Source organism: Thamnophis sirtalis, unplaced genomic scaffold, assembly GCF_051295495.1.
Source record: "Thamnophis sirtalis isolate CommonGarterSnake01/CBP01778 unplaced genomic scaffold, rThaSir2_p1.2 scaffold_4, whole genome shotgun sequence".
Classification (NCBI taxonomy): Eukaryota; Metazoa; Chordata; class Lepidosauria; order Squamata; family Natricidae; genus Thamnophis; species Thamnophis sirtalis.
Window position 1 is genome coordinate 42887656 of NW_028261384.1, and position 15525 is coordinate 42903180.

General features: G+C 35.0%; 1 protein-coding gene across 7 annotated transcripts in view; it reads left to right on the forward strand.

Annotated features, from left to right (window-relative positions):
• The window catches only part of CREB5 (cAMP responsive element binding protein 5), a 257149-nt gene that overhangs the window by 155489 nt on the left and 86135 nt on the right, over window positions 1-15525 (forward strand). Inside the window, exon 1 of one of the 7 annotated variants that reach the window (XM_014056907.2) lies at window positions 14254-14370. The exons of the other annotated variants lie outside the window; for them this stretch is intronic. Within the exon in view, the coding sequence (XP_013912382.1) occupies window positions 14324-14370 (47 nt within the window). The 5' untranslated portion in view covers window positions 14254-14323. Of the gene's footprint in view, window positions 1-14253; window positions 14371-15525 lie in introns of those variants that run through there. 7 annotated transcript variants of the gene reach the window in all.

Below are 15525 nucleotides of genomic sequence, written 5' to 3' on the forward strand. Positions count from 1 at the left end.
GTGATGCCATTATCCTGTTCTGTGTCTTGGTTCTTGGGGGGGTGTCTCCTTTTGGATTAGGTTGATAATTGTTTTTCTTTGGAATCTGTTGGACATTAATACGTTTGTGAGAGTGTGTAATTCAATTTTCAGGTGGTCTTTGTCGGCTAGGCATTTGGTTCTGGAGATGAGGGTCTGGGCTACAGAGTTGATCTGTGCAGGATGGTGATGGAATTGTGCATTTAGGTAGTGGTTGGCGTGTGTTTTTTTCTGGTAGATGGTGTGTCCTAGGGAGCCATTGGGTTTTTTGTAGATTAGGACATCCAGAAAGGAAAGTTGGTTGTTAGCTTCTATTTCCATAGAATTGTATTTTGTAGGCTGTTGAGTTGTGTGAAGAAGTTGTCCAGTTTTTCTTTCCCATGTGGCCAAATTACAAGAGTGTCATCTACATATCTAAGCCAGAGCTTGGGTTTGTGTTCAGATTTGTCTAAGGCGTTAGTTTCAAAATGGTCCATGTATAAGTTTGCGATGACGGGTGAGAGGGGTGATTCCATGGGTGCTCCTTCTACCTGTTTGTATCTTTGTCCATTATGGATGAAGTATGTGTTGGTTAGGCAGTGGTTGGTCAGGTCCAGGATGTGTCAAGGGGGATGTATTTGTTCTGGATAGCTGTCAAGGCTTCTTTTATAGGCACTTGGGTAAAGAGAGATAAGACATCAAAGCTCATGAGTAGGTCACTGGGTTGTAGGTTTTGTTTATTGTTTCTATGAAGTGGAATGAGTTTTGTACGTGTGAGGTGATGGATTCTGCGTAGGGTTGGAGTTGTTTGGTGAGGAATTTGGCAAGATTCTGCAGAGGTTAGCCTATGGAACTGACTATGGGTCTGAGTACTGTTCTTTCTTTGTGTATCTTGGGGAGGCCATAGAGTTTGGGGAATCTGGAAAATTTCCACCTCTCTTTCCACCCCTTTTGTGTTGTTAACACCAGCCTGGAGATGGTGAGTAGAACCTCGCCAAAACTTTGCCAAGACAATCTTAATCTTACACGGGAAAATACCCGAATACAACAAGACCAGCATACCTACACCTGTGAAAATCTACGAAAACACACACACACACACACACACACACACACATACGCATAAACATGTGTGAATTTGTGATTAGGAAAGTTGGACAGTAGATGGATTTTCTTTGCAGTTAATTTCAGGATTATTGCAAAGTTTGGTAGAAATAAAATACCACTATTACCAATGAGATCCATTCTTTCTTAGGAATATGTATGTGTGTGGGTGTATTTATGTATGTATGTATGTATGTATGTATGTATATATATGTGTTTGTGTGTCTCTCTGTGTGTGTATGTATATACATACATACATACATATACACACACATATACATACATACACACACACATACATACACACACATACACCTGCTCTTTTATAAATAACATTTTTTGCTATGATGAATAGTCCTCAGTATTTCTTAGCATATATTGGATTTATTTTTTGCATTCATCAATCCAACCATCATATAACATCAATATAATAAATACAATACAAATTTGCAAATAATAAACATAGTCAGACTATGGAGCCAAACTGATACAGTGATCAAACTGATTTATGCCATAGCAAATTGCATAAATATTCTTGAAGTTCAGCAAACACCTTTCCTTACAAATTCATTACAAAGTAAAGGAATTATGTTATGTATTTATTTATCATTTAGATTTATAAAGCCATCCATGTTTGATTTTTACTGAATATTCCTTATCCTAAATTTTCATATGGAGCTACTGCAAGTGTAGGCATTTAAATGCATTTCAAACTTTGATTAACTTCTATATCTGTATATTTTTAAAAGTTTCCAATCCAGTTTTGGTTACATATAATGAGAATGTTCTGTGGAGTTAACCTTCACTCCTTATGTTGGCTATTGGTTAGAAGACAATTGCAACACTGTTTAATTACTAAAAGTATTTCTTATTGTACCCCAGGATTTCTTTATTGGCCTTCCATGGAATTATTAAAGAGCCTGAGCCCTGTTTGTTTTTAGAGACAAAAAAAAAATCTTAGCCTTGGGTTGGTATAGCTGTAAGACATATTAGTCACTGGGGATATTTAGTCATAAATCTCTGTGAATAACCATTAACATTTATTACACATCTTCAGAATATGTTGTTTCTCAAAGTATTTGGATCAGATTTGAGAGAAAAAAGTGAAATAAAACATCCTTGTGGGAAACTGAATAAATTATTTTAAATAGTGTAGATTTCTTATTATTCAGTTTGGCCAGAAAAGAAAGGATAATATCTAGCAGAAAGGTTTCTGCTCTAAAACTGGCAAAGTAGAATAGGAATAATAAAAAGATTTCATAAAAGTTCTTGTTTTGCCTATATCTAGAATTTCCTATTCACATATGGGTATATCCTTATCCTCTTTGTAATCTCACTGATGGATTGGACATAACATGTACAAAGTGGATATTCCTGAATCTGCAATATGAAATAAAGAGGTCGGTAATTCTAGTAATTCCCAAGCTTGCCTTATGTTAATTTGTTAATTAAATTTGTTCCCAATGAAATGTAAAAAAAAAATCTATGATTGTTAGAACTAATCCAAAGACTCAGAAAAATTACCTGCTTGTTTTAGTTTCACTTCCTTGTTTCCAAATGGCCAGTTTTCCATTTGCTTTCACAAGTATTAAAAAGCTGGGATGATTTGAACACAGGAGAAACTATAGAAGTAGGATATATAAAACAACACTTTTGCCTACCGGAAGACTGAAAATGGAAGAAAACAGCAAATGCTAACTCATAGATTCAGTAATTATGTAGTGCATCATATGTTTTTTAAATTTTATATAGAAGACATCATTGAAAGTGAGAGCTACAGCACATCTGTTTGCTATTTAAATGATAAATATTTTCACCTTCACTCTCAGTGACAAAATCTCTGCATTTGAGGAAATTAGACTAACATCATTTCAAAATAATTATAATTGTCAAGAAAGTTTTTATTTCTATTCTAACTTTGAAGAAAAAGGAAGACTTATTTTTATTCTGACAAAACTCTTTAATTCTTTATTTGAAAATCTGCTCTTCCATGCAATGTCATAAAAGTGGTTTGGATTACAAGAATCCAAACAATAAGCCTATAATAAAGAACTGCTGGCATCTTGTGGTAACTATTTGAATGAACTTTTAAATAATGACTTTAATTATTGATAGTAGTCATTTATTAGCACTTTCCTTCAGATCATTATAGGATTTTAAGTGAACAGTTGTTCCCTAATTTTCACCTGATTTTTATAGCTAGAGTAATCATCTGTGCAATAAACTGAATTGTAGGACCACTATCTAAAGCATGTGTGGCCTTCCTGATTTGGAATCAACTACCATGAGTTGTAGCAAGTGATTAGAGATAGACCAAAAATTGCATAGTTCTTGTTACTCATTTCTAGTCAAGAGAATCTGTTCCTGAAGCACTATTTTGTAGAAATACAAATTCTCCTTTCTGGAATGGGAACAAATATATGTTGGTATGATTTGGCCCTTTTTGGCAGAAGTCTGAAATCATATCATAGTTAAAAAAAAAAGATTTATTCCCAAACATACTTATTTACTTGCCTACTAATTTATATATTTAATTAATCAATTAATTTATTTGCTGCCCATCTTGTAATGATACGAGCTCAAACATTTTGAGATACATCTCCCTCAAGTATCAGTTGTATTTTTGTGACAAAATGGAGCCTCTTGATTATTCTTTTTTTTAAAATCAAAATGTCAATGGTGTTCAAAGAGAATTAGACATAAGATAAGAGCCAAGGTGCAGTGGTCTGCAGGCTAACTCACTGCTCACTCCAGGAGTTCGATTCTGAGCTGCTCAAAATTGACTCAGCTTCCATTCTTCTGAGGTCGATAAAATGAGGATCCACGTTGTTGGAGGCAATATGCTGACTCTGTAGTCCTCTTAGACAGGTGCTGTAAATTGCTATGAAGTGTTATATAAGTCTAAATGCTATTGCTATTATTTTTTGGTTAACTAAAAGGAAGAGCTTTTTTGAATTTTTAGTTCTGTTACTCTGTTGGTTTCAACTGTGCATGTTAGACCTGAATTTTTTTACTATACACTTTAAAGTATATAAGGCCACACAAGTTAAAGAAAGTAAGTTGCATGCTTACTATCTATTACATCTTGTATATGCAGAATGGGTTTTGTATTTCATGAGATCACTTTAAAAAGCAGCTTCTTATGCTACACCGCAATTCCTTTGAATTTTTCTTTCCTTTCATTGTTGAACACATGGAACTATTTTCCCATTTTGGATGCCATCCAAAGCACCCAGGTTTTTTTTTAAAAAAAGTAATTAAGGTAACATATTTAACTTACCTACTGCAACCCTCTAAGAGAGCTTTTGATATAGTGTGATTGTAGCAATGGGTCTCCTTCAGAAAAGTTACTATGCATATTTATTCTCTATTTCAAGTCTTCAGGGCGGGACAGCAAATGGAAAAAATCATCCTTTGAAATAAATTATTCATTATTTATTAATATAAATATAAATTCTTACACCCAAAAGATAATTTTCTTTTTGATGTTTTAAAAAATATTGTATACTTTTATTTTTCTTATATTTTTGTATCTTTTGTATGAAAGAATTGGTCTTCTATGTGACACTGAACAGATAATTCTGTTATCACAGTGGAATTCTTCCACATTCAGTCAGAAACTTAATAATCTTTCTGCCCTAACAAAATGTAGTGTAACGAAAAGACAAGTTATTTTTGCACAGATAATTGCTGATGGAAAACCATCATAAGCAACTTGCAATGATTGTACAGTCAGGTACTAAACTGTCTTCACAGCCAAAGATGCAAAACAAACCAATCTGACAGCATGAGCAAAATTAAATTAATCCAAGCAAAGGTAGAAGGTAGGCTAAAGTCAACCAAAGCTTTAAAAATAATCAATCAAATTATAGTTAGGATTAATGTCTTTTTCCAGCATGCCTCCAAGCTTGCCAAGCATAGATTTTTGGCATATCGCCAAATGTAGTGAATCAAAATACAAGTGGCCTTCTAACAATGCCTAATGCAGTCTCAAGAGACTTTTCCTCTGGAATCAAGAACAAGTTTATTTATTTATTTATTTTTCACATTTTTGAACCGCCCAACTTATCCTTGCTGATCTTGATAGCCACTAGAGGATTATATAGTCTGAAACTGCTGCGACGTTAGATAAAACCAAATGTTTGCCTTGTGTGAGCATAAGATTAAAATGAAGGAATCCTGTTGTTTAGTGAAAACAGTTTCCTTGGGAACCCTGGAATCATTTTACCATGCTGCATGATGTAATTAACTGAGTCCAACATTTACTGTAAGGGAACCATATGTGTATACATTAAAAAAATTAATTGCCCAATTCCAAACATATCCTTAGAAATTATGAACTCAATGGGACTTACTCTCCAGTTCAAATGCTTTGGATTTAGAGTAATGCTTTCATTTTTATCCTAATTAAGACCCTGTGAAAGCAGAGCTAGGATGATTCAGAAATCTTGGTTTGGAAAAGAGGGGGGTGGAAGAAGTCTGCTTGAGGGAATACAGCCAAATACATAAAATTATGAATTGGCTGGAAAAAGTGAGTAGGGAATACTTACATAGCCATTTAGATAATACATAAAATATGAAAAGGGCACCACATGAAAATTATGCATAACAGGTTTCAAACAAACAGAAAGACTTGTTTCTGCACATAGACAATTCTGTTGCCCTTTGAAAGCTGAAGACTAATCAGCCAAGATAAATAGGAATTTAAGAAAGGCTTCGGTAGGAAAAGAGTACCAATAGTTACTAAAAGTAATTTTCCAACTTTCTCTTTTTCTGAGATATAAGCTTCAGTCTTGGACTGACTTCATTTGAAGAAAGCTAATCCAAGCCTGAAACAAATTGCTTATGAATAATGAAGTTTCAACACTGAGTTAGCATAGTCATACGAAAATGAAATAAGGTGCAAGAAGTAAAAGTAAAACATGTGGGAAATATGAATAAAATTATTTTATAGCTGTGATGGTCTGTTGTATAGTACAAACGTATAATGTGATACAGTATCAACATTTTCAAATATCATTATATTATTCTGTTCCCCTTACAGAAGTACAGTATGTATTAGAGAAAAAAGAAAAGAGAAAATTAAAAAAAGTCACCAAATTTCATTGACTAAAATTTTAATACACAAGTTGAGATTTTATATTCATCTTTTAAAACTCCAGTGAACATACACCTAGTATATATTCTTACTAGATTGCTTTTCAGTATGTTTAGAGAGACAAGACTGATGTAATAGTTAAGGCATCAGGGTAGAAATCAGGACAATGTAACTTTAAGCCCATCCAAGCTAGCCGTGTGACTTTGGGCCAGTGAAACAGGGGAATTTTGTTATTATGGGGAGAATATATTTACCACCTTTGTAGAAATAACAATAATATGTGTGTGTTTTTTTATTTGTGCTGATAAATAAATAAAGGGAGACTAGTATAGATTGATTTCAAGCTATTTAGCTCTCATCAGCTAGCCATACGCTTACTGGGATTCGAACCTGGGCTATGTTACATATTAGGCAGACGCCTTAGCCATTAAGCCACAGGCTCTGATCCGTTATCAGCTGAGCCAGGGAGAAAGGTATATATTTAAAGTCACAACCCCTGGTATGCCCCAATTATGGGAGGAAGCTAACTGCTTCCATTCTCTGTCAATCGGCTCGTCACAAGAGTCCATCACGACAGAAACCCAATATTTTTATAAAATAAAAAAACACAAGTATAACAAAGGCAACAGTAAAAATACACACACACACACACACACACACACACACACACACACACATATATATAAGTGTGACCTTCCTCCCACACTTGGGCATACCAGGGGTTGTGACTTTAAGTATATATATATATATATATATATATATATATATATATATATATATATATATATATATATATATATATATATATATATATATATATATATATATATATATATATATATATATATATATATATATATATATATATATATATATATCGGCTCGTCACAAGTATATATCAGAGTTTACAGCTGTAATTTAAAAATCTACAGTACATTGTTCAAAAATAGTTATACGATGCAGAAGACTTAATTTGAGTGTCAGTGGCCATTGCAGTTTTAAGGTTATTTCACTTGAGCGTATAGGAAAAAAGAAGACATTTTTCACCCAATTTCCTATGGGCAAATGTCAATACTAAAATGACAAAAAAAGGTTTTTGCATTCCAGCTAACACTAATTGATGCTGACAATCTCACTTGAGATGTAATACAAAAGAAGCTGAATAAATCTCAGAGAGGAGGGAGATGTTTCTTCAGTTCATGATTAGGATAAGGTCTGGAATTTTACCATTTCGTATATCAGGGAAGATGGAAACCATGCCTTTACTGAATAGTTCAGTCCCACTGGAGCATTACAAAGTATTGAAAACTGATTGCTCATTAATTTTCAACTGGAACTGGTCCATTCCATTTTTGTGTACATGATAAAGGACATTACATGAATTGAAGCCATTTTGTTTTAGATTATGCAAATATGATAGGCTTTGATTCTGATCAGAATGGTGGAATTGGTGGAGAACAGGACAAAAAGTTGGTAATCTTTTCCTCATGCCATTTTGCTGGTCGAATACAGTCTTCTCTATCGGCCTTTTGCAATTGTGGGATGCTTTTTTTCTACTGAAAAATATAGTTATCTATATTGACTCTATATATTTTTCTGCTCAAATGTTCATAGCAGCAAAGATGAGCAACTGAACCTGAAAAACAGCACCCTGATGAATATCATCCAGATATGATGTAAATTTGAGCATAGTTTTTAAAATTTGAAATTCTAGCCACAATCTCTGTATTATGATTCAAAACTCTATTTTTTTCTGTCTTCCAGAACTCAATCATCCATAATCCCAACACTCTTTCTTTCCTCCCCCCCCTCACCACCCCATAAGTTTGGCATTCCACTTCACACTGAGACATTTTCTATCTTTACCACTCTTTAGTCTTTGGATAAAAAATTCTTTTTGGTTCTGTCCACTAAAAATAATAGGACACCCAGGTAGAACTGAGCATTGAATATCTCCACATGATTTTTTGCAGTGATCTGTGACTGAAAGGGTTCACAGAAAGCAATTTGCAGAGAAGTCCTTAAGAAACCATCTGCATGGTTATTTAAAATTAAAAAAGGAAAAGATGCCACTTTAAAAAGAGTTTTTTTTAAAAAAAATGATATGCTTATTAAGTCTTTGTACATGTGATAGTAATTAAAGCTTATTTAACCCTAAATTTTTCTGGCCTTCACGATTCTATAGGGAGTAGAAGATTTGGGGTTGAAAAGAAAAAAAATGCCTGGAGGAAAGGGAAATGTTCTTGAATGGACAATAATTATTTTGGAATTATTTAGCCCATGTATTGTTGAGAAATACAGATTTTTTTAAAAAACAAATGTACAAATAGTTTAATGGTGTTTTTTTTTAAAGAACACCTTGTTTCCTAAAAACCTAAGATGATTTTACACTGTTCTAATCAATGAAATTGACACCCAGTTAAAAACCATAGGTCAATTTGTCAATTGAAGCTGTAGGGTATCTATTGTACTCAGCACTGGAGTACTTGGAAGTGTTGGGCACATGACCTTAATCTTAAGAATATTTACTTGTATATAATTCCCACTTACTTCTAAACAGCTTACTTTACTGAGAATGTTATATTCACAAGCGTTTTGGTAGACAGGTGTGCAAAAGTGTTTTTAATTAAATATTGAGGCAAAATGATGCATTCATGTTACTAGGGTTATAAATATTTCAGATGTTACTCATGAGTTAGCATCAGCTGATCCTGCCAAATACTCCTAGAGTGATGTGATTTCAAAACATAGATATTTTGGTTGCGTACGCAGACACTCAGTTTGCAGCCAGAACTCTGGAACCGTAACTCTGCTTACATCAGACAGCTGTGAGGTCTGCCCACCCTTTCCCTGAGGAAGATACAGGCTGAAGGGAGGAGCAGTAAACATTCCTTAGCAAGTCAACTGTGGCTGTGGGCATTGCTCTGAGATGGATACTTTTAGAATTAAATATCTTTTTCCTCCCATCCCACAGCTCCGTTCACATTTATCTGGATATTAAACATGTGAAGATTTCCAGTGTCTGAAGGAAATAATAGAATGAGCAAAATTAATATGCATGTGAAAAGATGCATATTTGGTATTATATTTGAGGGGAAATTCTTCTGGACTACAGGAAATTATTAATCATTGACAGATCACAGGAAGGAAAATGGGAAAATGGTGTTTCCTGTAACAGAGGAAAGATTAACAGTCTTAGAAAATACCTGAACTGGAAATAATTTTTTCATGCTCTCAGACCAGTGTCAATTTCATTTTAGCTCTTTTAAGCATTTAACTTAGGACTGAAAAATACTTCCTGGTTTACTGATAGCGACTATATTTTGAATTAAATCAGTTTGCTACTATACTCCTGAAGAACCTAGTGATATTGAACTGAAAGTATCTGTATTATTTTAGTTTTTTTAAAAAAATATCACATGTAGCAGTCAAACATTCTATTAAATTTTTATTAATTTTGTGAAACATTAATTCCAATACAAGTTGGAACACACTGATTTTGATATTTGTCTGAGTGAACAACATTCCATTCAAAAGACCTTTGATTCTGAAAGAGTTCTGTAATATAAGACAATATTTCTAAATACTAGTTAGTACAAGCCTAGTCGCACATATTTTTTACAGAGGCACCACTTAGAAAACCTAGGGACCTAGACATGCTTTGTTCAATATCTCTGATAATATTGTATTGCAGTAGACGAAACAAAAAATACTATCAGTGAGCTGTAATATATGTAGTCCTCAACTTACAATCACAATTGAACCCCCAATTTCTGTTGCTAAGTGAGACATTTGTTAAGTGAGTTTTGCCTCATTTTATGACATGTCTTGCCATGTCATAAAATGACATGTTGTTTAGTGAATCATTGCAGTTGCTAAGTGTAACTGGCTTCCCCATTGCTTGTCAGAAGTTTGCAAAAAGTGATCACATGATTCCAGGGCACTGCAACTGTCATAAATATGAATCAGTTGCCAAGCATCTGAATTTTGATCATTTCACCAAGGGAATGTTGTAATGGTTGTAAATGTGAAAAATGGTCATGAGTCACTTTTTTCAGTGCTGTTGTAACTTCGAACAGTCACTAAACAAGCTGTTGTAAGTTGAGGAACACCTGTAGTTTAAGCTGCTGTGCTAAGGTCAGGAAACAAAGGTTCCTACCTGTCCTCTAACACAAGCTGATTTTGGCTATCTGTGTTCAAACCTGGGTTCTAATTGTAGTGGGGGGTAATATTAATGCCTCTCTGACTTCCTAGGAGAAAAGTGGATGACTAACAAATATACACATTTTGATAATATGTATAGGGTTTCCTGGGCAAGGCACACACACACACACACAAAACAGGGGGCATGATGCTAAGTTGTTTTCAGAGTTATATCTTAGAAATAAAAGTAATACTTCACGAAATATTTTAACTGAAAAAAAGTACATATGAAAGAAATGGAAGTATATTTCCAGTATTATTCAATTCTAGGCAGCATTCCTGGCTACATCTGGAGCTTCTAGCAGATTAAAACTAAGTGAAATTATCATCAGTCATCTAATGATGAAAGATATTCCCAAACAGGAATCACATTTCGGAGTTTAAGAGCTGAAAAAGTGGCTCATTTCTCTCAACTTCTTAACATTTTTCTGTTATGGCTAACAGGGAGAAACTAAGAGGAAAATCTACCTAAGGGTGTATGCAATTTATTTAAAGCAGTTCCTGTGCACCCAAATCTGATACTTTATAATATAAGTGTGTGCTCCATTGCAATGCCATGTTGTACAACAATTGCAGTTTTATATCTTCAAGAAAAAAAACAACCAACATTTTAGCATTTAAAATAACATAGAAAGGCCTATTGCCAGAAAAATTAAGAGGTATGTGGCTGAAGGTGTGATTTTTGGTACTAATAGAAAAACATTGCAGACACCTCCCTATAGTTGCACATCTTATGAAGTTTTCCATTTTAAATGGTTTTGTTTTGCTTCTGTTTACATATACTCTAGATATTCTACCTGTCTTAGAAAAATTGTTAGAAACATGTTTCCCAAGCTTCAGTTTTTTAAAAGAACATACTGTATTTATTTATATTTTTGGACCAAAGTTTCTTAATATTTTCCCTAAATATTTAGTACTGGTGTCAAACCTTCATACATTACAAAATTAATGGAAAATTTATAATTGAAGGGATATAATATGTTTCTACAATTATTATATTTATTTTATGTTATTTATAAATTAATATGCTTCCCTTAAAAAGAATTGCAAGCTTGCTGGTAAAGAGAAAAAACACTTCTAAATTGTGGAAATAGTCTGCAATGCCTGGAAATAAAAGAAAGCTTTAGAGTGATTAAACATGTTTTTATTAAGTTACAGAAGATGAAAAATCAATAACTAGTCACTGGGACAAAAATGAGTTATGTAGGCCAGTGACACAGTGAAGCAAACTTTAGAACAGCTACATATGATATTGTCAAGTTACTGGCTTTAGTGGCGCCAGAAATAATTATAGCTGATCACCTCTTATGCACAATGCTTTCACTTGATGAATCTGTCATATTCCAATATAATATATTATTGACATCAATCCAGTTTAGTAGATAGATCCAAATAACAGGACCTTTAATTTCTTGTACTTATAGTTGATTATCTATGGAGATAACTAAAATTCATAACTGGAAATTAGCCATTTGAGATAATAAAAATTACAACAAAGACATATTCTAGAAACTATGTCCCTGTCAACCAAAAAGGAAAAAAAAACATTTGTTTTAGGAATATTTCAGTTTTCAGTGATGTATTTTTGAAAACTACCATTTGCATAGCCCTTTATAAAATGTATTTATATCCTACCTTTATTGTTTTTACAAATAACTCAAGGCCACAACATATCCAATATATCTTCCTCCTCCTATTTTCATCACAACAACCCTGTGAGGCAGGTTGGGCCAAGACAGAGTGATTGGCCCAAGATCATCCAGCTAGCTTTCATGGCTAAGGCAGGGCTTAAACTCACAGTCTCTTGCTTTTTAGCATAGTGATTTAACCAATAGACCAAATTGGCTCTTTTAAAAGACAGATCCCTCCCCCTCCCAATATATGCTACATTCTTTCTTAGGTTTTCTCATCTGTTACAGTTCCTTTGCCAGGGTTACTTTCGGATAAATGTGATTTTTTTTAAAAATGTTTTAATTTTTTCTTCCCACTTCAATTTTTTAAATTGTCTTCACATCACTATTGTAAAAGAATGAACTAAAATCCTGGTCTTTCTGTCCAAACCTCCTCCTGTTAAATATCATTGGATATATGCATATGCAATTGTACAAATAAGTTAATAGCAACTGAGATATTTTTTTAATGGTTTCAGACATCCAGAAGAAAAATTTCTTAATTGCTGCAGATAATGACATAAGTACTGTTCTAGCTGACATAGCAATTACCCAACATATTTATTTGGAAACTGGGTACATATTTTTTTTAAGACCAAGAGTTACATTTGGATTAAGTGCTTTATACCACATTCCATAAATGCAGACAAAGCCTGGGCAAAGAATGTAATCTATCTTTTAATTCAAGGTTGTAATTTGGAGTCAACATCTGAAGGGTCTTGAACCAACAGTGAAGGTTTTGGAGAAATGGATGCAACACGCGAGGTGCCAAATCAGGGCAAATGGATTATTGTCGAACTGTCCACCCAGTTTATTTGTTTTTGTTAAGTGAAATGGAGTGGGAAATACTAGGAAAGGAGTGCGTATAATGGGTAAATGCAACAAAAGAAGGCAGAAACAACACCTTTGCTTATCAAGCCACTTTTGAGTGCAATGTGTAGTGTCAATAATATTGTCAGACAATTATGAAAAAGGATTTGAGGAAACATCTGCTTTTTTGGCAACTATGGTGCTGCTGGATAATTTTAGATCAGAACGTAAATTGTCTCATTGGACGGAAGTCACATTTTATAGAGCAATAGAATTTGGTAATAATTATTTATTTGTTTAAAAATAGTATTTATAATAGGAAGAAAATGAACTTTGTTAGCTATATTCCTGGGTTGCCCTCCCACAATTAAAAAAAGGAAAGGAAAGGAAAGGAAAGGAAAGGAAAGGAAAGGAAAGGAAAGGAAAGGAAAGGAAAGGAAAGGAAAGGAAAGGAAAGCTATCGCCAATTCCGCTACAGCAGACCATTTGTATGTTTGCCCAGATGGCACCAAAATTAAATTAGAGAAGAAAGGTAGCTCCCCTCTCTTCCTCTTTCTTAGGCTATGGAGTTTTCCCTGAGGTCCAGCTGCACCAGTCAGCAATCAGTGGATAGCGGGGGTGGGGGGGGAGGGAGACACCCGGAGTATCGCAAGTAAAGATGCTACTGTCAGAAACAGCCCTTTTACAAGAGAGTTGTATCAAGCAGGCTTCCTTTCTTCTCCAGAAAGTCTCTCCATTATTTAAGGAAGTGAAGAACTCCGTTCGCTTTTAAGGCAAGGTAGAAGACTCGACGCAGACTTGTCCCGTTTGTTTCCCCATCAAGCCCAACATATTTCACATAGTTCTGCCCTCGTGTTCCTGCTTGTTTCGCTCCGTCTTCCTTTTCTCAACCTCCCACTCCGCGCGCCCTTTTCTCTGCTGAGGTCCGAATGCGCGCGAGAGACGCGTCGCTCTTAGATGCGCGCGTCTGAAAGAGCGGTGCACCTTTCCACGGGGGAAAAAGTTGTATGTATTTGTGATGGCCCCCATGCTGGGGGTTTACTTCTGATCTCCTACATGCAGCTGCTGTGGCCGTTCTGAGGCGGCACTGTTTCTTTTTCTGTTTACTCGTATCCAATGGCAATTGCACCATCGAAGTCTCTGTGTGTCTGGAACTTCTCCTGGGGCTGTTTTGGTTACATTGAAGATTTGTGTGTGCGCGTGTGTGTGTCTGTGTGTGTGCGTGTGTGTGTGTATTTGTTTGTTTCGGCTGTGCCAGATTTAAATGGTGACTTCACTAACACCGAGCTAAAAACGAGGAGGGAGGGAGCGTACGGAGCAGAGGGAGCGGGCCAGAACCATTACATCATCATTTGGACTGGAATCAAATGGGAAGGATATGACTCACTCGGGCTAGTTAAGCTTTGGCTCAGGTTCTACGTACACTCACTCCAGTGCTCTCATGTTCTGCACCTCAGCAGGGAATTCAGACCCAGTGATGTCCATGAGGTTTGTTTTTAATTTTCCTCTTCTCCTTGCTCTCTACGACTCACCCTGCTACTATCACTTCTGTTCCCTTATGTCTCCAATGGTAATACGTTTCCTCTTTGAAGAGGACCTCTCGCCTTTCCTCTCTCGCCCTTTTTCTGCTCTTCGAATTTGTTTGGGATTATGCTAAACATGCAAAAGACTCTCTGGCCACGACCGGACGAGGCTCAGTAAACTTTGCGACAGAAGTTTCTATGCCGTTCCCTCTTTCGTCCCTAATCGGAGGAGACAGGGAGAGAGTTAAACTGCAGGGACCAATCATTGGGATGGTGATGTAATGGTGGAGCTGCAGGGTAGTTAAGTAATGTGAGATGTAGGGGGTCAGGGTTGCAAAGCATTTACCTGCTCTCAAGGGGGTTTAAGTTTATTATCAGTTGCAGCGACTGCAACTGGCTTCAGACAGCAGCCTCTAATTATTTACAGGCTCTCCTTTTTAATCTTTTATTATTCGATGTAAAACTATCGTGGAGTGTTTTTCTTTTCTCTCCATATCCTTTTTATATTTTTTTAAAAATTCCCAACCTGATATTATCACAGCTGCAAATTATTTTCTGCTAGGTTTTTACACACACTCTCACTCACTCTTTCAGAAAAGTAAGAAGAGACTGTTCTTGAAATGCCACTGGTCAATTTGAGATCGGTTAACTGCTGTCTAGTAGAGTAAAAGGTTTCACATTCTCTAAGAGATAAATCATTTAGGAATGTGATTTGTGTAGCATATCCCAAAGGTGCCACTCAGGGTTTTAAGCGAATACTTGGCCAGTCTCAGTACTGAAAGTCCTGCAAGCTTTGCAACCAAAGCTTATTTGTGTCAGTGGGACAACTTAGATTGCTGTGATTTCAAGGCTCTGAATCTTTTACAACATGTTTTCTTTTGCCTGAAGAATAAAAAGAAATAAGTAAATAAAACAAAAAAATAAAATCTTGTTCAAATAAAATACTTAAGCATTTAATTCTTAGAGTTAGGCAGGAATATATAATGTATCAAAGAGTCATTGAATAAGGCTTCTAATACAAATTATATCCATTGGTTTTCAATAGATTGATTAGATATCTTTTTGAAATTATTCCTTTATAATACAATAAGATTACTCTTTTTCCTATGCTTGGCTCTGT